Source organism: Salvelinus fontinalis, chromosome 33, assembly GCF_029448725.1.
Source record: "Salvelinus fontinalis isolate EN_2023a chromosome 33, ASM2944872v1, whole genome shotgun sequence".
In the NCBI taxonomy this organism is placed as follows: domain Eukaryota; kingdom Metazoa; phylum Chordata; class Actinopteri; order Salmoniformes; family Salmonidae; genus Salvelinus; species Salvelinus fontinalis.
Window position 1 is genome coordinate 46,697,435 of NC_074697.1, and position 25,267 is coordinate 46,722,701.

Consider the following 25,267-nt stretch of genomic DNA (forward strand, 5'->3'; position numbering starts at 1 on the left):
ATGGAAACCTTTTATGGGCAATTCAGTCAAAACTAAGTAAACCCACATTAGCAACTTCCTACTGCAGCACTTTTCAAAATTCTAAGCTCGTTCAAGCTAGCTGGCTTGGTTACGTTCCCAAATGTTGTTGCGTTTCACTTAACGAGACAATTGTTCCATTGTCTTGAATGTGTCATTTTAACACTGCCGCTTGGCCTTTACAAGTGTGATTAAATCAAGTCGAAAAAGTACAAACCCGGAGTATGCAAAATACTATGCGCATGCGTATTGAAAGACGGCGGACCAGGAAGGATCGGGCATTTTTTAGTTAATAAAACATTATTTCTGAGACTGATATACCATGTTTTAACTAGTTAACTGGATAATATGGGTCTATGTGAGACGTATATTCACTGCGTGTTTAGATAGGTGCAACAACGATTCAAAAAGAACCCGTAGTATGCAAGTTGTTGGCTGCATAGCAGGAATGAAGTTATATCTCTCGCTGGCCAGTTGCAAGTAGTGAGCAATGGTAGCGAACGTTACCTCGTTAGCTGACTCGCCACTTTTCAATGTTGTTGAGGAGCCCGAACTATTACTCAAACTACTTTTGAAATACGACTTGGGAGTGTTTCTTACCTATCGACGTTCTCGCACTTTCGACGAACTTATATCCCTTTAGAAATCCCCAATCCTAGGAGAAACATTGATTGAACAATATAGTGGACTGCTTGTTTCTATCTCGCTCGCAAACGTTGCCAGGAATGCTCTCTCGGAGTCGGATCACACAAGCCAGGCGAAACCACCGTGCTGCGCTAGCAAACGATCTCACGCCGCAATGCGCCTGTGCGAGCATGGTTGTTGTAGTACCGATAGTAACATATGAAGGGCAGTATTCTACAACCATACATAGACGTGTTAGTATGTTCATTGCAAAAATGCAATGAGCGCTGTCGCAATAATGTCTCGAAAAAACAACAGCGCTATTCAGAAATACGCAGTTATATTTTTGTGGTATAACAGTTCCTAGCTACAGTTGTCTGTAAATAATTTTGCATCACGTTAATTGTCTATTTGGGGTTGTTGTTATAGAGTTGTAGCCTACTTATTAGTAAATAGCACAACCTTGTGGCAGTCAATTATAATCAAAGCATTTTTACACGTAAACACAAATAGTGGCATACAGCGTTTGACTATTTTATTTTGGACATGACTGAAAACATAAATCCCATCATCTCCACTTTATATGCATGCCAACCACTATGACGCAAAGGTGTCGTTTTACTATTAAGCTGCATTACATTATTGCTACGTCATAACACGCCAATTTTTCAAGGAAATATAATGTCTATTTTTATATATTTTTTATTCATATACTTTTTCTTATATATATATATTTTTTTAAATTCCTAATACAAAATAATCAACAACTTACATCGCTACATCAAACATGTCTAACAAAAAAACATAGGTATAAACAAGAAAATACTAAATACATACAAAAAAATAAATATATAAATAGTAATAAAAACTAAAAACAATTATAGTGCAATTGTATTCACTCGGGAATCTCATTATAATGATTCAGGAAGACGTTATTGTTTTTGTTATTCACTAAGGATAATGTCTTAACAAAATGGTTAAATTCAATCAAAAATATTTGTAATTTTGGTATAGAATTCTGGAATTTTTGTTTGTGTATAAAGTATTTGGCAACAAGAATAAAAAAATACACAAAGATTTCAATGGTCTTGTTATCATTGCAATATTATATCCTTCATGTCAAAAACATGGGTAGTGTTCAAAATGGTAAATAAGTATTCTGCAAGGTTTTCCAAAAATTCTATCACAGATTTACATTCATAGAACAAGTGAGTCAGATGTTTCCCTTCTTTTTCACAGAAAACGCAGATATCATCAATTGCCACAAATTTGGACAACATAGAATTACATGGATATATCTTATGTAAAGTGCACTTAAATTTGTTTGGTATACAATATTTGTAAGGCATCAACCAAGCTTTTTTCCAGACAATGTCAGGAATAAGCATGTTCCATAATTTTTTCCCTCTAGGCGTAAATTGGTTCCGTGAATGGAAAATTTGTCTTATGTATTTATTACAAAAAGATTTCTCAAGTAAGCCCACAACTTCCAAACTGACTTCTGGATAAGCTCTGTGATCATCACCAAGCTAAGATGAGTTTTCATTAGCGTAGTTAGACCACTAGAAATGGCTTTGATCACAGAAATAAACTCTCTGAAAGGTTTTGGAATCTCATCCAATGTTATAAATTGTTCATATGCAAGAATGTTACCCCTGTTCTCAAAAACATCAAGAACAAAGTCAATATTCCTCCCGTGCCAGCTAGGGTAGAACAATGATTTATTCCTTACAGTTATGTCTGAATTATTTCACAAAAGAGCTTTATGTGGGGAAAAATTGTGCAGGAAACATATTTTCCAGGCCATTAAAACTTGTTGGTGAAACCTAGCCAATTTAGTGGGTTTATCTTTCAGGAATATAATTACATTTCAGTAAAAATTGAAGACATCCCAATTTATTAAATACATTGTTTGGAATGAAAGACCAAATTGATTCATTATTGACCAAACATCTTTTCAACCAATGGATCTTGAAAGTGTTATTTATGTCAACAAAATCCAACACTTCCAGACCGCCTTCACCTCTTTTATTAGAGAGGACTGACTTGTTTTTGAAGTCAAGAAAGGTCTTGTTGATCTCTTTACAGGTTGAGGGATTTACAAATAAAGAGGGGGGTACACAAAGCAACACAGTCCCTCTGCCTTGGACAGAATCACTCTCCCAAGTATAGAAAGATCCCTTTGTAGACAATTATTCAATATATTCTTGGTTTTAATGTTAGGAGAGAAATTCAAATGTTGCCTGACTTAAGTGTTTTTTTGACAGATGTATTCCTAAATATTTAACACAGTCCTTTACATTAATATTTTCTATTTCTTTATCATCAGAGTCAAATAAACATAAGATTTCACATTTAGAAACGTTCCGTTTTAATAGAGAGTGCAGTGATAGCATTAAGGCCATGGGCGACCTGGTCTTTGTCTTTTAAAAAAAGAGTAGTATCATCAGCCAATTGGGAAATGTTGATTTCTTTGTTAAAAATGATTAAGCCATTGACTTGCATTATTCAGAATATCTAGAGATAGAAGTTCCACAACCAAAACAAATAAAAATTGTGAAATTGGGCGTCCCTGTCATACACCTCTGTTGATGCAGAATATTTTGGATGTATTAAGATTTAGTAACACAGAACTATTTATATCTTTGTAAAACATGTGAATGACTTTGATAAAATGTTCACCGAAACCATAAAGTTAAAGAGACCAAAAGAGAAATGAATGTTCAATTGTGTCAAACGCTTTACAGATGTAACGGTTCTCGTTCTCTTCGTCTGAGGAGTAGCAAGGATCGGACCAATACGCAGCGTGGTAAGTGTCCATTTTAATATATTAAAACTGAACGCTGAAAAATGCAAAATAACAAAAGTACAAACAAACAACCGTATGGTACTAACACAGGAAACAATCACCCACAACGCACAATGACAAACAGGCTACCTAAATATGGCTCTCAATCAGAGACAACGACTGACACCTGCCTCTGATTGAGAACCATACTAGGCCCAACACATAGAAATCTAACAACAGAACAAAACATAGAATGCCCACCCCAACTCACGCCCTGACCAAACTAAAATAAAGACATAAAAAAGGAACTAAGGTCAGAACGTGACAACAGAAGTCCAAAAATAAGACAAGAGCATCTGAGTCAATTGCATCTGAATAATCTAGAAGGTCCAAGACTAGACGAATGTTAGAGCTTATGTGACGGCCCTTCATTAATCCTGTTTGAGTCTCATTTATAATGGTATCTATTCCTTTCCTAAATCTTTTGGCATAAACCAGAGCAATCAATGTGTAATCAATATTTAATAAAGTAATTGGTCTCCAATTGCCAATGAGAGAAGGGTCTTTACCAGGCTTCCGAATCAATGAAATAAGTGGAGCCCATTTCCCCATATTCAATGCAACCTTGAAACATATTAAAAATAGGGTCTTCTAGTAACTCCCAAAACTGTCTATATAATGTCTATCCCATTTTTCATTGAATTCAGAGCCTCTCCAATTTCTTCAATTGACACAGGTGAATCGCAAACTAAGTGGAAATCATCTTCAATTACAGGGATAATGTAGTCTAAGTGAAAAAGGGATAAGGTGCAGCATGACTTCAATGAGGACGATTGTTCCAGAATGGAAATATTTTCTTCCGCAGCTGTCACGATCGTCGTAAGAAGCGGACCAAAGCGCAGCGTGGTTTGAATACATATTTCTAGAGTTAATGAAGAACACTTAAACAAAACGAATAAGACGAACGTGACCGCTATAGAAACACTGTGCTAACATGCAACATAACATAGACAATAACCCACAACCCACAATACCAAACAGGCTACCTAAATAGGGTTCCCAATCAGAGACAACGCAAAACACCTGTCTCTGATTGAGAACCATATCAGGCCAAACACATAGAAATATACAAACCAGACATACAACATAGAATGCCCACACAGATCACACCCTGACCAACCAAAACATAAAACATACAAAGCAAACTCTGGTCAGGGTGTGACAGCAGCTGAAACAAACTATAAAGGTATTGTCTAACTCACTCTTGATTTGACAGTTTGACTTTTATCATACCTGACTAGTTCTGACGTCATAGGAATTGTTTTACTATCCCATAAGAAACGAATTGGAACTCCCATTGTTCTTCATGATCTTCATTGAAATCTAATTTATGATCATGATCTCATCATCGTCGGCGTCATTACAAGAATTTGACCATTTCCCATTCATGTTTATAGGAAGTGTGTGGTCCTGATGAAGATGAGGTGGAAGAAGAGATAGCCCTGTATCTGGATGGCACTCCCGCCATGCAGTTCCGATACTCCTGTGCACAGAACTACATACAGTGCCTCACTACCAACTCAATCCTCAGTGGCACTGTGGTGGTGGGCTTCCAATGGGGACACTCCATGACCTCGCATCGGGTGAGAAGCGGGCATTACATGCGGATTTACAGATGTAAATTAAAAGATAATACTGTGTATAATAAAAAGCAGTGCCATACAATAATATTTTATTGATCCTATTAGGCCAGGGCAGTTAGTTCCAGGGCGGTATGCCATTGCATGATGCTCAAATAGAATTAGCACAAACCTCAAAACGGCAAAACCATGAACTCTTACCTCCCTCTGTCAGTGTGGACAGAGAACCTGCGAGGGGATCTGAGGCACAACCTGAGCCTGCCCCTAGACAGCGGCTACCGGGTGGAGCACCTGGTCTCTGTGCCTAGCCAGCGGGTCTTCGTTGGGGCCTGCGATGACCTCTCTCTGCATGTGTTCTCTGACCCAACTCAGGGCATGGCGGTCCTGTACCGGCCAATTGCTTGGGCTCTGTGCTCTGTATGCACTACTGCAAAGAGAATGGGGAGCTGCTGACTGGCAGCATGGGCATCATCTCCTTCTGGGGCTTCTGGACTACTCTGCAGTTGGGTGGGATATTCAAATATTCTTGTTAGGAAGCACTACAGTCTTCTTGTTTTTTAAGATAAAAATCATTTTCTCTTCAACTTCTCTGACACATCCTGTTTTTTACTCAATTCCCGCACCTTGGTTGTAGCGACCATATTGTTTTCCCTGACATCTGACCTCTGTGCAGACCCACCTGGGGATTGTTAAGGTGCTGGACTGGCACTGCAGCTCCTTGAAGAGGGACACTATCATTAGTGGCCTGGTGACGGAGAGACAGGTGTCCACGTTTTACACGCTCTGCAACCGCGGGATCAAGAGCTTTGACTTTGTGAGGAAGAAAGAGTACAGGGCTCTTTTAGGGGCCCTCTGCGATGTGTGTCACCCGACTGGGTGCAGATGTACAGTTGAAGTCGGAAGTTTACATACACTTAGGTTGGAGTCATTAAAACTCTTTTTCAACCACTCCACACATGTATTGTTTCTTGTTTTTAAAACATATGGATAGCCAGGGGCACACTCCAACACTTATTTACAAAAGACGCATGCGTATATTGAGTCCACCAGGCCAGAGGCCATAGGGATGAGCACGGGTTCGAATTTGACCATTTTCCAGTCCTGTTAAGTATTCAAAATGTAACAAGTACTTTTGAGTGTCAGGGAAAATGTATGGAGTAAAAAGCACAATATTTTATTTAGGAATATGGAGAAGTAAAAGTATTTACTTTACACCACTGTATTACTTTACACCACTGGCTGTCATACTGTAGATACAGTTGAAATCGGAAGTTTACATACACTTAGGTTGGAGTCATTAAAACTAGTTTTTCAACCACTCTATAAATTTCTTGTTAACAAACTATAGTTTTGGCAAGTCGGTTAGGACATCTACTTTGTGCATGACACAAGTCATTTTTCCAACAATTGTTTACAGACAGATTATTTAATTTATAACTCACTGTACCACAATTCCAGTGGGTCAGAAGTTTACATACACTAAGTTGGCTGTGCCTTTAAACAGCTTGGAAAATTCCAGAAAATGATGTCATGGCTTTAGAAGCTTCTGACAGGCTAATTGACATAATTTGAGTCAATTTGGAGGTGTACCTGTGGATGTATTTCAAGACCTACCTTCAAACTTAGTGCCTCTTTGCTTGACATCATGGGAAAATCAAAAGAAATCAGCCAAGACCTCAGAAAGATAATTGTAGACCTCCACAAGTCTGGTTCATCCATGGGAGCAATTTCCAAATGCCTAAAGGTACAAAAGTATCTATATCCACAGAAAAACGAGTCCTATATCGACATAACCTGAAAGGCCGCTCAGCATGGAAGAAGCCACTGCTCCAAAACCACCATAAAAAAGCCAGACTACGGTTTGCAACTGCACATGGAGACAAAGATCGTACTTTTTGGAGAAATGTCCTCTGGTCTGACGAAACAAAAATAGAACTGGTTGGCCATAATGACCATCGTTATGTTTGGAGGAAAAAGGGTGAGGCTTGCAAGCCAAAGAACACCATCCCAACTGTGAAGCACGGGGGTGGCAGCATCATGTTGTGGGGGTACTGTGCAGCAGGAACTGGTGCACTTCACAAAATAGATGGCATCATGAGGCAGGACATTTATGTGGATATATTGAAGCAACATCTCAAGACATCAGTCAGAAAGTTAAAGCTTGGTCGCAAATGGGTCTTCCAAATGGACAATGACCACAAGCATACCTCCAAAGTTGTGGCAAAATGGCTTAAGGACAACAAAGTCAAGGTATTGGAGTGGCCATCGCAAAGCCCTGACCTCAATCCTATAGAACATTTGTGGGCAGAACTGAAAAAGCGTGTGCCAGCACAAGGAGGCCTGGGTATCCTGGAACGGTATTGACCTCACCCCGTCAGTCGAGGATGCCTGGTCGTTCTTTAAAAGTAATTTCCTCACCATCTTAGATAAGCATGCCCCTTTCAAAAAAAGCAGAACTAAGAACAGATATAGCCCTTGGTTCACTCCAGGCCTGACTGCCCTTGACCAACACAAAAACATCCTGTGGCGGACTGCAATATCATTGAATAGTCCCCGCGATATGCAACTGTTCAGGGAAGTAAGGAACCAATACACGCAGTCAGTCAGGAAAGCAAAGGCTAGCTTTTTCAAGCAGAAATTTGCATCCTGTAGCTCTAACTCCAAAAAGTTTTGGGACACTGTAAAGTCCATGGAGAACAAGAGCACCTCCTTCTAGCTGCCCACTGCACTGAGGCTAGGTAACACGGTCACCACTGATAAATCCATGATAATAAAACATTTCAATAAGCATTTCCCTACGGCTGGCCATGCCTTCCTTCTGGCTACTCCAACCCCGGCCAACAGCTCCCCCCCCCCCGCAGCTACTCGGCCGAGCCTCCCCAGCTTCTCTTTCACCCTAATCCAGAGAGCAGATGTTCTGAAAGAGCTGCAAAACCTGGACCCGTACAAATCCGCTGGGCTAGACAATCTGGACCCTCTCTTTCTAAAACTATCCGCCGCCATTGTTGCAACCCCTATTACCAGCCTGTTCAACCTCTCTTTCGTATCGTCCGAGATCCCTAAAGATTGGAATGCTGCCGCGGTCATCCCCCTCTTCAAAGGGGGTGACACCCTAGACCCTAACTTTTACAGACCTATATATATCCTGCCCTGCCTATCTAAAATCTTTGAAAGCCAAGTTAATAAACAGATCACTGACCATTTCGAATCCCACCGTACCTTCTCCGCTGTGCAATCCGGTTTCCGAGCCGATCACGGGTGCACCTCAGCCACGCTCAAGGTACTAAACGATATCATAACCGCCATCGATAAAAGACAGTACTGTGCCGCCGTCTTCATCGACTTGGCCAAGGCCTTCGACTCTGTTAATCACTGTATTCTTATCGGCAGACTCAATAGCCTTGGTTACTCTAATGACTGCCTCGCCTGGTTCACCAACTACTTTGCAGACAGAGTTCAGTGTGTCAAATCGGAGGGCATGTTGTCCGGACCTCTGGCAGTCTCTATGGGGGTACCACAGGGCTCAATTCTCTGGCCGACTCCTGTCTGTATATATCAATGATTCCCTGATCCACCTCTATGCAGATGACACCATTCTGTATACTTCTGTCTTGGACACTGTGCTAACTAACCTCCAAACGAGCTTCAATTCCATATAACACTCCTTCCGTGGCCTCCAACTGCTCTTAAACCCTAGTAAAACCAAATGCATGCTTTTCAACCGTTCGCTGCCCGCACCCTCCCCCGCCCGACTAGCATCACCACCCTGGACGGTTCTGACCTAGACTATGTGGACAACTATAAATAACTAGGTGTCTGGCTAGACTGTAAACTCTCCTTCCAGACTCATATTAAATCTCCAATCCAAAATCTAAATCTAGAATCGGCTTTCTATTTTGCAACAAAACCTCCTTCACTCACGCCGCCAAACTTTCCCTAGTAAAACTGACTATCCTACCGATCCTCGACTTCGGCGATGTCATCTACAAAATAGCTTCCAATACTCTACTCAGCAAACTGGATGCAGTCTATCACAGTGCCATCCGTTTTGTTACCAAATCACCTTATACCACCCACTACTGCGAAGTGTATGCTCTAGTCGGCTGGCCCTCGCTACATATTCGTTGCCAGCTCCAGGTTATCTATAAATCTATGCTAGGTAAAGCTCCGCCTTATCTCAGCTCACTGGTCACGATAACAACACCCACCCGTAGCACACGTTCCAGCAGGTATCTCACTGATCATCCCCAAAGCCAACACCTCATTTGGCTGCCTTTCCTTCCAGTTCTCTGCTTCCAATGACTGGAACGAATTGCAAAAATCGCTGAAGTTGGAGACTTTTATTTCCCTCACCAACTTTAAACATCAGCTATCTGAGCAGCTAACCGATCGCTGCAGCTGTACATAGTCCATCTGTAAATAGCCCACCCTATCTACCTACCTCATCCCCATACTGTTTTTATTTACTTTTCTGCTCTTTTGCAAACCAGTATCTCTACATGCACATCATCATCTGCTCATTTATCACTCCAGTGTTAATCTGCTAAATTGTAATTTTTTGCCACTGTGGCCTATTTATTGCCTACCTCCTCATGCCTTTTGCACACACTGTATATATACTTTCTTTTTTCTACTGTGTCATTGACTTGTTTATTGTGTTATTGGCTTGTTTATTGTTTATTCCATGTGTAACTCTGTGTTGTCTGTGTCACACTGCTTTGCTTTATCTTGGCCAGGTCGCAGTTGTAAATGAGAACTTGTTCTCAACTAGCCTTCCTGGTTATTAAATAAAGGTAAAAAAAATGACTCAGTTACACCAGCATTGTCAAATTCACCCAATTTATTGTGGGAAGCTTGTGGAAGGCTAACCGAAACATTTGACCCAAGTTAAACAATTTAAAGGCAATGCTACCAGATACTAATTGAGTGTATGTAAACTTCTGACCCACTGGGAATGTGATGAAAGAAATAAAAGCTGAAATAAATAATTATCTACTATTATTCTGACATTTCACATTCTTACAATAAAGTGGTGATCCTAACTGACCTAAGACAGGGAATTTATTCAAGGATTAAATGTCAGAAATTGTGAAAAACTGAGTTTAAATGTATTTGGTTAAGGTGTATGTAAACTTCCAACTTCAACTGTACCTCTATATGGGCGACATGACTGGATTTGTGCAGGTATGAAGGGAAGAGAATAAAGAGGAAATTAAAAAAATTAAACAGTGTCTTAAAAAAAGAAAAAAGAAATATAATTAAACAGTGTCACACAATTATATACTGTATGTTCCTAAAGAGTAAACGTTCTGAAAGCTTTATTGTTCAATCAGCAAGGCTGACATGACTAAAATAAACTGAGATGCGTGTCATTAATCTCCTCTCTCTTCAGGTGTGGAGCTGGGATACTAGGAGCCTGCTGCAGGAGTTTCCACGGTCGTCATGAGGCCTAGCACCCACAAGCTGCTCATCTCCTCCCTGGACGGCTGGGTGAAGGAGAGGAGCTGCAGTGGGGGCCTCCTCCTCAAGCTCTTCCTGGATGGCCCTGGTGGGGTACGCAACCTGTGGGCGCTGGGTGAGCACAGCATCCTGTGCCACTCCCCTTCGTCATTCTCTGTCTGGAGGCTCCAGAACCTGTACAGCTTGTTTAATGACCCAGGCTGTGGGATGCAGCTCCTGAGGCAGGTCGAGATCAGTCAGGTCAGGGCACAGTTCCTGGCTGTGTCGCAGGATAGTTTCCCCAGACTGATCTCTCCCACCAGTGGGGAGTTGCTACTTCTCTCCTGGCCCTTCCTCCCCCTGGACCAGGCCTTGGGGTTTTCCTACAACCCTGGTCGGAAGGAACTGTTGGTGGCCAGTGGTAGTCCAGAGTTCCTGGTGCTAGACATGGCTTTGCGCCCTTGCACAGCTAAGTGGATCATCCAGACCTCCAGGGACGAGGACCTGGATGACAGCGTGATGTGCCTGGAGGCGGTGATGGTGGGTGGCGTGGAGTGGGCCGGGGTCAGACCCCTACCCTGCCTGGTGTTCAGCGGCCACCACAACAGGAAGCTCCAGGTGCTCTCCCCCAACCGACTGCGCTGCCCTAGAGTTGGTGCTGGTGTTGGGACCTGCCAGCACTTTGGAAGTGTGGGACACTCGGGGTGTGCAGTTGGCCAAGATACGCCTGGGTACGCCGGTTAGCTAGGTGTGCCTCACAGGACCTTCTGGCCTGCTTTGGAGGCACCATCTGCATCATCTCTGGCCTAGGCTACCTAGCTGCCAGGCTGCTGAAGCAGGTACTGGACCTGACCCCCGTGGATGACATCCTAGATGATCCCATCCCATTTCTACCTCGCTCCCAGAGCTGCTATGATATTTATTTGGGGCCACGGCTGTTCCTGAAGCCTGGGCAGGCCACGCCAGAGCTGAATGAGACCCCAGCAGGACTTGATGTTGTGAGGCCAGAAAGCTCAGGAAGTAAGAATGTACTGGACGTGCTGAATAGGGACAGGAAGAAGAAGTCTCGGCTGATTCGGGTACCAACTCCACCGATTGTAAAAGGGGATCAGCCAGGTGAGTGGATCAGCCTCACTTGTTATGTTAAGCAAAGCGACCACACTTAAAGTATTAGGGTGTAATGAAATGTTTTATAACATAGTCAAGTTATCCTGTTATAAATGGTAGCAAAAATCTCCCCTCTCACAGGTTCCTGGTCTTGTGCTCTCCATTTGGTTAAAACTGTAGAGAAGTAAGTGAATCTGGAGAATGAGCTAATGGAAGGGCCACGAGAATGGGACAAGTCTCAGACACCATTCAAGACTCCCACCAGACACACTTCTTCTAGGCTGGACCGTGGCTCCACACGGCTTCCTCCCCAACTCAGTGCTGCATAACTGGAAGCCGAAGCAGGAACCATCCAAGGCCCTGTTGCCAAAGGAGGCCTAAGCCCTTCGGATAACATTCTTGCAGTCAGAGGAGGAACCAGAGCAGTCACCAGTAGCCACAGTCATCCTCGCTAAGGCCAAAGAAGCAAGACTCAATAAAACCAATCCGCATGCCTAAACTGCTTGACACCCCAACCGAGTATGAATCCCCACCCGAAGACGAGGAAGATGATACTGGTGACGGAAATGAGCTTCTGAAGAATATCTCCGAGAGCCTATGACGTTGACCTGATGTTGACCACGGAGGGTATGTACAGTGATGTCTGTGCGAACAGCACAAAGGCCCTGCTCAGCATGTTCCAGACCTACGCCATCCCTCCAGAGATCATAAAGAACCTCACCTTCTGCCTCCTGAAACATATTCAGAAGGGGAACCCCCACTGGAAACGCCTGGGGGGGTCCATGTAGAACCTGGATCAGGTAGATCACTTCCAGGACAAACACCTGTACTTGCTGGCGGAGGTTCTTCTAGACACAGCGGTGGACCTGCGGGAGATGGCCAAGTACATCTTGAGCCGGGTCTACGGCACTGAGAACAAGACCAGCTTGCTGAATATAATGGATGCCAATGAAGACGTACCCAAGATCTAATCTAAGGAACTGGGAGTGATTGACATTTCACAAATCAACCAGTTTTGTTAGCAAGAATCCTATTTATGATTTGTTTGTGTATTTCCCCTCCCAACCCCTTCTCACAACCACAGGCTCCATAAACAGCTGGATAGAAAACTGTCTTGATGATCTGGAGCACAAAAGATCTACAGATGCTCCCACCAAATCCATCGGCAGAAGGCTGTCCAGGTCATATTTTACACAGGGACTCCAGTACGGTTTGCTTTTTTCCCCCCAGTGTCATTTTGAAACTGAACATTTGGGTTATACTCTGTTTCAGTTCATTTCAATAGAGGAAATGTATTTGACATGCAATTTGATTTACCTCCCCCTCCCTTTCTTCTCTTTCTCCTCAGGGCCCTTCTTGGAGTTCACGGCAAAGGACACAGGCACTCCAAGCCCAGAGTAAGGTACAATTTGTGGATCTATGAGGCCCAATATGACTGTCATAACCTGTGCATTTGTTAAATGGCTTATATATTATTGTCAACACGTTACTTCCAGTGCACAATGGCAATGTTCATCATTTACATGATGTCTTTTTACTGTTTACAAACATATCATATTATTTTCAAACTAGTTCCTCAACATGCAATGAAAGTGAACACAGTGACTGACTGGTTCCCAAGTTGACTGGTTCTCTTCTTGTACCCAGGGCGCTTAGCTACCACTCTCATCCCTCAGTACCCAATCAGGCCTCTGCTTTCCAGGGCAGTGCTGCTGGTGCTAACTAAACAGGCAGCGTCTGCCGATGGAAAAATTCTGATTTTAATCAGGGGGAAGCAAATGCTGATTTTCTGCCCTAATTAGTAATCTGCGTGTTTCATGGAGAGAAACCCTGGAAGTCTTTAGATGTGTTGGGTGATGGTGTGGCAAGACACGATTCATCAAGTAATAGTTTATTTTTGTATATTTATTTAATATATTATTTTTAGCTTCATCATTATCAGTCTCACCCCTATTTCTCACATCCCTTTCGTTCTCCTCTCTTTTTTCTATTTTACTGTCTATTTCTGCCTCTCACTCTCTGTAAACAGATCACATGTGGACTCCTGACCTCCCCTTTATGAGGTCCCTTGGGCTTACTCATGAATCTTCACCCCCGAAAGATGAGCCAGGCCTCAGCCTGCCAAGCGACGACCTCAAGCGCCCACAGCGCCCACACCAAAGAAATGCTGCAAATTCTCTCTGTCCACAGCCAGGTAGGACAGCATTGTGGAGGTCCCTGAGAAAGTACACGTACAAGTCTATGACTCCACCCTCATAGACCTCTACAAGAACTCCAAGCCCCGTAAGCAGTTGTGCAGCCAGCTCCCCACCATCAAGGCCCCCAGTGACTCTGGGTGAGCTCCATGGGGATGAGCAAGGAGTCTGGTGCAGCTTCCAGACAGCCCACAACACTTCAGACTGGAGCCCATCAAGAGTAAGAGGGACTCCAACTGGAGGGAGAGCCTGTTCAAGCTTGTATCCCAATATGGCTTCCGCTCCACAAGGGCCAGACTGTCCGCTCTTGGCCCTCTGGATGTCCCAGGGGCTGCCCAGCTCTACCCCTGCACCCTGTCCCGTCTTCAGACCAGGGAGGCCAGCCAGGTGTCCCTGGGCCAGAGGGTGGTGCGGAAGATCATCATTGGAAAAGCCCCCATCCCAGTTCCACCATGGGCTGCCCCTGCCCTGGCAGCTCAACAGCCACACCATGGACCCCTCTGGAGAGCATGTATGGGAGGCTGGAGGTGGACTGGGTGAGGGAGCCAATGGAGCCCCATAGAGGGAAGGTGCAGAAAGTGAAGCTGCCCCCGATAATGTCTATGTGTCATCCATCCTAATCACCAGGGGGCAGTGTGGGGCCATTTAGTCAGTGTTATGTTGTATTGTATCCGGATATCTGCGTGATAAACATCTACCAAATTGTGATGGAATTGTAATGCATTAAGCTTGTTGTTGTAAGTTGCAATAAAATATAGCTGTATACATTCCTAGAGTATGCTGTGTAATAATTGGAGACACACACATGCGTGCTCTCTCACACAAGCGCACATGGCACACACAGGCTACACAGTGTTATACACACACCATGAAAAACTATTTCAACCCACTGATCCACAAAGCATCAGCCCAATGACCTAGGTTAACTGACAATGACCAGTATAGGCTGTTGTTGTACAGTCAAGCAATGCCTTAACTTTAAAGGTTACCCATAAAAATAAGTCTTACAGATAGACTATTTTAAACCCTGATTTGTTATAATCAAAATGAAGCAAAAGTTAATTTGGTTGTCCAAGCTATGTCCAAAATTATGAGATACAAAAGCATATGTGGATGTAGGCTACTCAAGAAACTACACTACCCAGAATACAACGGCATATTCCACCCCCAGTCCAGCCGGTGTATTTGGATACAAAGTCAGCCTAGAGACTGACAGCTCCGTCTAGAAATGGCACGTCTTTTGGAGAAAAAAGCGATTTGATTGTGAAGGACAAGTGACCAACCGACTGACCCAGATGAGCAAGGACTCCAAGACTATTCATTTTGTGGAATTGGATTATGGGATCTGATGGTGGATATTTGGATGCGATCACACGCCCATGCGACAATGTCAATGGATGTTGTGATGAACAGTGGCCAGGCTTTTTTTCCGTAAATATTTGAATATTTCATATTTGGTTTATTTGAACCAGAAGACGAGACGCTATATACACATAAAGACAGGATTCTAATTCAATTGTGCACTAAAAGGAAGGATTAGGCTTTTATTAGACCCGTTACATTATTATTATTATTATTATTGCCTCGAGGATGGTGCATCTGTCTACCAAAACCAAAGAAAACACGTTACTGTAGAGGATTAATCGCCTTGTCTTTATCACGTCAACTCGGATCAGAGATACACAAATATTTGCAATTGGACTTACAGTCAAATGCTTTCACAAAACACATAATGTATTATTATTGTTGGCTATTTCGTTCTCTGACATAGCGTGTGAAGGTGTCGAAAAGCGAGCAGGTGCGGGACCTTTGATCACAAATAACTGAAATGTGCAACATTGTGTCCATATAACTAGACATGGCTATTGCTTATGATTACAAATGTTTCAGATGTTATGAATGAGCATCGTCTTATAGCCTACAAAATGAACGCGAGATAATTATGGCTAAAACAGACTGTTCTGTACACATTGTATGTATACGTTTCTGTCGCGAGAACTCGCGCATTCGCAAATGCTCACTGTATCGTGTTTATTGAAACGTTACAGTGCGCAGAACTTAGGCCGGACAATGTAACAAGACGAAGGATCAATCATTGATGTTCGCTGACGACAAAGGTGCAAAATGTACAGTCTCTCCATGATGTTGGCCTGAATACTGTCCGCCGTAATTCCCCATCTAAAAATGGAGGAGTAGGCTTTTTAAGAACATTAAACGGGCGTATACGTTTATCGATGTAGGCGTGCAGGATTTAGACGAGGCAGCAGCAAAGTAGGGAAATAGTTCAATCGTTATTTCAACGAAATACGACGTCAAGACAAGTGTCTTTCATCGCTGTTAAAAAGCAAATGACCCTGTAATAACGAGATGTCAGACAAGCGATATTCTTCTGCGCTGTGCTTGATTGGAAATAACAACGATCCTTGCTCAGAGGATGTTAAACTATACAGATGAAGCTATTTTGAATACAAATGTTTTGTTACATGTGGTGCAATTGATTTATAAATAGCCGATTTAGATGTGTGATCTCCTTTAACTGTCGTGTAGCTTCCTCACTGTTTTTGGCCTCTCATAATCCCCAGGGAGAGGAGTTTGCCTCTTTAAATCTCTGTGTCAGGATCTGTTCTCAATGAGGCGAAATAAAGTGCAGCGTTGGCCATGAATTTATTCATCAGGGCAACAAATTCAAGGTAATAAACATGGTCAAACACCAGAATAAACTTTTGTGGCCAACTCAGACCATCCAGCTCTTGCTGAGTCTTGAGAGGGATACAGTAAATAAAATCTGTAGTCTAATATGAAATAGCAATAGATGCTTTGAGGATCATAAGACCCCCACAGCCCCACTACAGTAGTCGTAAAAGCAGTGTGGGATGTTACAGAGACCCATGTTCAGATCCTGAGCATGCTCTCCTGAGCAGCACAAAGCTATCCCATCCACAAGAATTTCATCTCACAGTACTGAAGAGGGAACACATGGTCTACTTTGGGATTTTCCCAGGCCAGCCTTGACTCTCTGGTAGCTTTCTAGAACATACATGGGAGAATAATCAGTCGCCTCGCTCAGGGATAGCCATGGGTCACCCCAAAGTGAACTCGTAGGTATACATGTTAAATACACACTGCATTATACATGGTAATACAGACTGCTACACACACATGATTGGTGACAGGAACTGGAACTACCCCAGTAAACGGGGACGGTGATGGGACAGTGGAGCTTTGGCCTGCCTGTCCACTGATCTGTCACTCCTCTGGTTAAGGAGGCCTGGATTCGGCTGATGGGCCCTGCATGGATTTTGTGTGTGAGTTGACAGAGGGCAGGCCCACACCGCTGACCAGCAGCCGGGCAGCCATGGACCCGTATGCCAGAGCGAGCAGCACAGCAGCCCCCCTGCCCTGCACCAACTGTGGGGGCTGCTGCGACCCTCCTCCCCCTGGCCTCGTGCTCGCTGGTCCCCTTGGCCCCCCTTATGGCCCCCCTCTCTCCTCCATGCCCCCGCACATGACCCCCGCTCCCCCGGTGTGTGCTGCTACAGCTGTCCAGTCTGAGAATGGCAGCAGCTGGAACTCCTCCTCTGGTTCTTCAGACTCCCACCCTGGCCACCAGGGCGGCTCTACCACCTCCAACCCCTACTGGACGGCCGTGTTTGACTACGAGGCTACGGCAGACGAGGAGTTGACCCTGCGGCGCGGGGACCTCCTGGAGGTCCTCTCCAAGGACTCCAAAGTGTCTGGGGACGAGGGCTGGTGGACGGGCAAGATCCAAGACAAGGTGGGCATCTTCCCATGCAACTACGTTACTCGGAGGGACGCCGGCAGCTACCCGCAGCTAACCCCAGGAGGGCTGGTGGCGGGTGGGGTGCCTGAGGGGTGCCCCCTGGAGATCGACTTCACAGAGCTGGTGCTGGAGGAGGTGATCGGGGCGGGGGGGTTTGGGAAGGTATATAGGGGGATGTGGCAAGGGGAGGAGGTGGCAGTTAAAGCTGCCAGGCAGGACCCTGACGAGGACATTAGCGCCACAGCTGAAAGCGTACGACAAGAGGCCAGGCTTTTCTGGATGCTCAGACACCCCAACATCATCAACCTGATAGGGGTGTGCCTGCGAGAGCCCAACCTCTGCCTGGTGATGGAGTACGCCCGCGGGGGGGCCCTGAACAGAGCCTTAGCTGGGAAGAAGGTACCCCCCAGGGTGCTGGTGAACTGGGCCGTGCAGATCGCCACGGGGATGGACTACCTGCACAATCAGACCTTTGTACCGGTTATACACAGAGACCTCAAGTCGAGCAACAGTGAGTATGCTAACACTCGTTTCCCACTCCAGTCTGCAATCGCAAAGATATCGTTTCTGACCCATTCGCTCCAGATGAGTCCTTTCCTATTTCATGTCAAATATAAAACATTTGGGGGGAAATCACACTCAGAATTTGAATGTGTTAATTCTTTCCGTTGGTTTGTTTGCATGTTGAATCAGCCAGTCATACACAGTTGATTGCCTCATAGGCCGTAGACGGACTGTATTGTTGCCTATTTTAGTCCCAGTCTCCAGTTAAGGGCAGTATAGTATATGAAATGAATTTAACAGAGGATGGATGAGTGGACACTTACAGAATGTACAGTACAATACATACTGTTAACCCTTGTGTTGATGGGTTCATTTAAGTGTGTGGATGAAATGAAATTGAGAGGTTTTCTGTTTGACACACAGACAGTTGAGTTGAGGATGACAGGGTAAGACCAGCCCTGGAGAGCTGGCTCTCTCTGCCATCTTTCCCCTGTCATTTGTTCCCTCCTCCTCCGATCCTCTCCTCTCATCCTCCTCTTTCTACCACCCCTCCTCAAGGAGAGCAGTTCTGCTCTGCAGCTCGCCAAGCTATTGGTCACAGTTGTTGGTGTATTGGGGGGGGGGGGGGGGGGGGTGGTACACTGTGTTTGTCTGTGTTAGTGTGTGTGTGTGTGTGTGTGTACGTGGGCCTCTCCTCTCTCTGTGTGTGTGTGACGTAAGTATGGGGGATGGGGTGTAGAGATACGAGTTGAGGCTACAGGATGCTGAGTCCAGAGATCTTTGAAGGCGAGAGACGATCTGGAGGGTCTGTAGCTTAAAAACACCCGGCTCACAGATCTTCCATAATGTTTCTAATCTCTCCCTGCTTTGTGAAGCTGTGATGTAGAGAGAGCCGCCATATGAAAAGCTGCCCCTTCCTCAGTAGCTGTAATGATAGGGATCAGATGGGTATTGGATGGCGAAGCCTTGGCAACAACACAGAGCTGCCTTCACGACACTGTGTTGTGTTGAGTCATCCAGCTGTCAGCATCCCTGCGCAAATGTCAATTCCTTCACTCGGAATTATTCCGTGTGAAAAGAGGATTTCAAAGGAGGGTCTCAATCTGCCAAGCCGTCTCATTTCTCTGCGTCCCGTTTAAAAACAATGCTAAAGTATTCAGGTATGTGATCAGACGGTGACATAAAGATGAACGTTTACATCACCTCGGTGAAGCCCGGAGGGAGAGATGAAGAGAGAGGAGAAAGGAAAGGAAGAGAGAGAGAGAGGGAAGGAAGGAAGCGAAAGAGATGGCGAGAGAGGAGAGGTCACAAAGACAAGGGAGGACAGAGAGGGAGAAGAAAGATAGAGAAATAGAAGGTGAGAGAGATTGGGGAGGTAGAAGGAGAGGGATAGAGAGAGAGAGAGGGGGATAAACAGTGGTTCATCTTAGTTTAGGGTTACACCTCAGCTCATTGTCCAGGTGTCCAGGTCTCAGATATCCTCTTCAAACCGCCGCCCGTTTGGCATCACTGCGGTTACGGAGAAGCTTTAGGCCCCACAGCTTCTCTGTTTCTTCCCCACCAATCTGGCTGTCCCTCAAACCTCTCCTCTTCCCACTCACTGTATTTCTAGTGTGTGTGTTTGTGTGTGTTTCTGCCTTTCTCTCCGTGTTGTTGTTTGCAAGGCTGAGGCTAGAGTAGTGAGCCTGACTGTCTAACTGGGATAATCTGATTACGGTGACCTCCTTAGAGTGATGTGACAGCGGGTGTTTGTGGGTTGGCAGGTCGCTGTCCCGTGTTCCCCTTTAGCCGTACCTGTCACACTGATCCAGAATCAGCCCACTCTCCCAGTGGCGCACAATCCTCCTTGGGTCATATGATTCAGGGCAAGAGTGTGCTGGCTCTCATGCCAGCAGCAAAATCTAACTAAATATGAATATAACGGTTATAACAGTTTATAAGCACACATAGTAGGAGGACTCAGAGAAGTGAACAATCACGTCATTAACAACACATTTCTCAAAAACATGGCCCTAGTTGATAGCCATTCAATTAAACACAGGTGATTTGACCAAGTTGAAATCCAACCTGCCCTAGATAATGGGTCTTCAGAAAGAGGTCTTGGAAACTCTACCCTGGGATGGCTAACGTGTCTGCTGCCACTGCATTGAGTTGTACAGTATATGGGCATGACTCAGCATCGGGTAAGAAAATACTGTACCACTGATCACCTGGCTACTGTAACACACATAGAAATATAATCGATAGAACAGACCTCCCCATTCAAATCAATGATGCTATAATGAGTGGACTAGCAGCGGGTTAGAGGTTCTAAGCCCTTTCTATAGATTATATTACTATGGACACACACTGGTCAGATAGACCCCTCTATACTGCAGAGGTAGGTGCGTTATATAACCTATGTTCTGTTCTGTTAATTACTGATGTCCCCTTTATGAACGAAGTACCCGTGGTCATGTGCAGTGTTGCTCTAAGTTATTCTTGTACTAACTAGATTTATTAAATGTGAAGCTCCAGTTCACTTCCTTGTATTTGGAGTCTTTCTTATTATATAAATGACTAATACGAGCTAAGACACTACAACCTACAGGACTGTGTCCCAATAATCTTACTGTATACAGATATATACAGTTGAAGTTGAAAATTTACATACACTTAGGTTGGAATCATTAAAACTAGTTTTTCAACCACTCCACAAATTTCTTGTAAACAAACTATAGTTTTGGCAAGTCGGTTAGGACATCTACTTTGTGCATGACACAAGTCATTTTCCTAACAATTGTTTACAGACAGAGTATTTCACTTATAACTCACTGTATCACAATTTCAGTGGGTCAGAAGTTTACATACACTAAGTTGACTGTGCCTTTAAACAGCTTGGAAAATTCCAGAAAATGATGTCATGGCTTTAGAAGCTTCGGACAGGCTAGTTGACATTATTTGAGTCAATTGGAGGTTTACCTGTGGATGTGTTTCAAGGCCTACCTTCAAACTCAGTGCCTCTTTGTTTGACATCATGAGAAAAATCAAAAGAAATCAACCAAGACCTCAGAAAACAAATTGTAGACCTCCACAAGTCTGGTTCATCCTTGGGAGCAATTTCCAAACGCCTGAAGGTACCACGTTCATCTGTACATACAATAGTACCCAAATATAAACACCATGGGACCACGCAGCCGTCATACCGCTCAGGAAGGACACGCGTTCTGTCTCCTAGAGATGAACGTACTTTGGTGCGAAAAGTGCAAATCAATCCCAGAACAACAGCAAAGGACCTTGTGAAGATGCTGGAGGAAACAGGTACAAAAGTATCTATATCCACAGAAAAACGAGTCCTATATCGACATAACCTGAAAGGCCGCTCAGCATGGAAGAAGCCACTGCTCCAAAACCACCATAAAAAAGCCAGACTACGGTTTGCAACTGCACATAGAGACAAAGATCGTACTTTTTGGAGAAATATCCTCTTGTCTGATGAAACAAAAATAGAACTGTTTGGCCATAATGACCATCGTTATGTTTGGAGGAAAAAGGGGGAGGCTTGCAAGCCGAAGAACACCATCCCAACCATGAAGCACGGGGGTGGCAGCATCATGTTGTGGGGGCGCTTTGCTGCAGGAGGGACTGGTGCACTTCACAAAATAGATGGCATCATGAGGCAGGAAAATTATGTGGATATATTGAAGCAACATCTCAAGACATCAGTCAGGAAGTTAAAGCTTGGTCGCAAATGGGTCTTCCAAATGGACAATGACCTCAAGCATACTTACAAAGATGTGGCAAAATGGCTTAAGGACAACAAAGTCAAGGTATTGGAGTGGCCATCACAAAGCCCTGACCTCAATCCTATAGAAAATTTGTGGGCAGAACTGAAAAAGCGTGTGCGAGCAAGGAGGCATACAAACCTGACTCAGTTACACCAGCTCTGTCAGGAGGAATGGGCCAAAATTCACCCAACTTATTGTGGGAAGCTTGTGGAAGGCTACCCGAAACATTTGACCCAAGTTAAACAATTTAAAGGCAATGCTACCAAATACTAATTGAGTGTATGTAAACTTCTGACCCACTGGGAAAGTGATGAAAGAAATAAAAGCTGAAATAAATAATTCTCTCTACTATTATTCTGACATTTCACATTCTTAAAATAACTAATTTTTACGAGGATTAAATGTCAGGAATTGTGAAAACCTGAGTTTAAATGTATTTGGCTAAGGTGTATGTAAACATCCGACTTCAACTGTATGGTTGCTTCTGTCCCATGACCCAGCAACCACTGATAGGTGAAAGGACTGGACAGATACCCATCTCTGAGGATTCACCAATCAAGTCCTTTTATAGAGGAGTCGATAAGAAGGAAAGGAACCAAGGAAATACCATTAAAAACCCATGTTTGTAGCCTCTGTTGGGAGTTTTTGTGACAGCTGTTTGAGAATTAAGATACTGAACAAGAGGCTGTTATACTGTATATAGGCATCATAAAGATGGGGGTGGGTGGTTGACGTTACCTGCTGCTGTTTTGAGTGCTGTCACTTCAAATGGAAAGCAAGTTGACACGTTCAACAGTCACCTGAATAGTAGGGCCTTGTGTCTGCAAGCTGGCATGTCCAGTTTTTAATCGTTTCCCCCCCTCTGGATAATTCAGCATTTATTACAGGAACTAGTAACTTGGATATTACTCGGTTAGATGGAGTTGGACCGAAATGTTGAGTATCAGCATCTTACATTTAGGTATCCTTCAGTTATGATATGAATACATGTCCCATAATTGCTACTTATGGGATTAGTGCATGGCGTGCCACTGAAAAGCGTTTGAATGTGTGTTTGTTTAGGAAAGGATTAGCGTTATGGCTAGCAGTAGCTACTAATCCCCATCAGAGATAGGCTAGCCTAGCTGACGGTCGGTGGATAACTAGGGCTGGACTCTCTCTGAGTAGCCTGTCTTTCTGGCTTCTCCCACACACAGAAAGAGGGACGTTGCTGCTAGAAGAGCCATCACAGATTGACTTGATTCATCGTCATGGCAGGAGTCGGAAAATATTGTCCAGCACCAGAACACCTGATTCAACCAATGAATGAATCAATCAAGGGACCTGTCTGAATGCTTTCGAAATGCATCCTCCGTTCCTCACTGAATGTATCACTGAGAGTGGTCATCAAATCAAATCAATTTATATAGCCCTTCTTACATCAGCTGATGTCTCAAAGTGCTGTACAGAGTAGTGTGTGTTTGCGCACGCATGTCTTTGTATGTGCGTGTGTGTGTGTGTGTGTGTGTGTGTGTGTGTGTGTGTGTGTGTGTGTGTGTGTGTGTGTGTGTGTGTGTGTGTGTGTGTGTGTGTGTGTGTGTGTGTGTGTGTGTGTGTGGAGGTGGGACAGAGGGGCACGGTGGTGCTCGCTAGCTAGGGCAGGGAACACTCACTGGGAGTGCAGCAACAATGACCCCATTCTCGCCAAGACAGAGCTGGGCTCACAATGACAGGAGTCACTGAGGGGAAGGGGGCGCGGAGGACGGAGGACGCAGAGACGGAGGGAGTGAGGTCGACTGCAGACCTTGAATGGCAGGACGGAGGGACGGATGATAGAGAAAAGGAGGAGGAATGTGCTTGCTGTAGAGTAGGCCCTGCGGGCTAGGTTGGGGGAGGGAGGGATACAGGGATGGAGAAAGTGGTGGGGATGGGGTCAGTTGGCGATGCGGTCAGAGTGTTCTACAGAATCAACGTCGTACAGTTCCTCTTGTAACGCTCTTTCTACTCCACACATCTGTATGTTCCCAACCAAAACACCTCACCAATCAACCAATGGTGGTGGACTAATTAGTTGAACATAGTAATTGGTTGTAAAGAGAACTAGCTGACAGACAAATTAATAAGGTCAAATGAGGCCTGTCCTGTGAGTAGTAGTGTTAGTATGATCTGTCTTACTACTGTTTTGGCTCTGAGTAAGGCCTTGGACTCAGCACAGGCACCGTGAGAACAGGGACATACTGCAAACAGATGTTTGTATTCCCTCTCTGTTAAGCTCAGTTAGACCCCTTGAGTTGATAAACATGATGAAAGCGCCACACAGAGAGAACAGGGGAGAGGGGTAGAGGGATAGAGAATGGCAGAGAGATAGAGGGATAGAGAATGGCTGAGAGATAGGGGGATAGAGAATGGCAGAGGGAAAGAGGGATAGAGAGTGGGAGAGGGATAGAGAGTGGGAGAGAGATAGAGAGAGATAGAGGGATAGAGAGAGATAGAGGGATAGAGAGTGGGAGAGGGATAGAGGGATAGAGAGTGGGATAGGGATAGAGAGTGGGAGAGGGATAGAGAGTGGGAGAGGGATAGAGAGTGGGAGAGAGATAGAGGGATAGAGAGTGGGAGAGGGATGGAGGGATAGAGGGATAGAGAGTGGGAGAGGGATAAAGGGATAGAGAGTGGGAAAGGGATAGAGAGTGGGAGAGGGATAGAGAGTGGGAGAGAGATAGAGGGATAGAGAGTGGGAGAGGGATGGAGGGATAGAGAGAGATAGAGGGATAGAGAGTGGGAGAGGGATAAAGGGATAGAGAGTGGGAGAGGGATAGAGAGTGGGAGAGGGATAGAGAGTGGGAGAGGGATAGAGAGTGGGAGAGGGATAGAGAGTGGGAGAGGGATAGAGAGTGGGAGAGAGATAGAGGGTTAGAGAGTGGGAGTGGGATAGAGGGATAGAGAGAGATAGAGAGTGGGAGAGGGATAGAGAGAGATAGAGAGTGGGAGAGGGATAGAGAGATAGAGAGAGATAGAGGGATAGAGAGTGGGAGAGGGATAGAGAGTGGGAGAAAGATAGAGGGATAGAGAGTGGGAGAGGGATAGAGGGATAGAGAGAGATAGAGGGATAGAGAGTGGGAGAGGGATAGAGGGATAGAGAATGGGAGAGGGAGGAGAGGAATAGAGAGTGGGAGAGAGATAGAGGTATAGCGAGTGGGAGAGAGATAGAGAGTGGGAGAGGGATCGAGAGTGGGAGAGGGATAGAGAGTGGGAGAGGGATAGAGTGGCAGAGGGATAGAGAGTGGGAGAGATAGAGGGATAGAGAGTGGGAGAGAGATAGAGGGATAGCGAGTTGGAGAGAGATAGAGGGATAGCGAGTGGGAGAGAGATAGAGAGTGGGAGAGGGATAGAGGGATCGAGAGTGGGAGAGGGATAGAGAGTGGGAG

General features: G+C 44.7%; 2 protein-coding genes across 5 annotated transcripts in view; one reads left to right on the forward strand and one right to left on the reverse strand.

Annotated features, from left to right (window-relative positions):
* The window catches only part of LOC129832401 (signal-induced proliferation-associated 1-like protein 3), a 95,515-nt gene extending 94,686 nt beyond the window's left edge, over nt 1–829 (reverse strand). For all 4 annotated transcript variants that reach the window (XM_055896430.1, XM_055896429.1, XM_055896427.1 and 1 more), the window contains exon 1: nt 619–829. The gene's annotated coding sequence lies outside the window, so the exon portion shown is untranslated. The remainder of the gene's footprint in view (nt 1–618) is intronic.
* A 14,148-nt stretch (nt 830–14,977) lies between these two features.
* LOC129832403 (mitogen-activated protein kinase kinase kinase 10-like) overlaps nt 14,978–25,267 on the forward strand; it is a 32,772-nt gene continuing 22,482 nt past the window's right edge. The window contains exon 1 of the mRNA XM_055896431.1: nt 14,978–18,103. Within this exon, the coding sequence (XP_055752406.1) occupies nt 17,104–18,103 (1,000 nt within the window). The 5' untranslated portion in view covers nt 14,978–17,103. The remainder of the gene's footprint in view (nt 18,104–25,267) is intronic.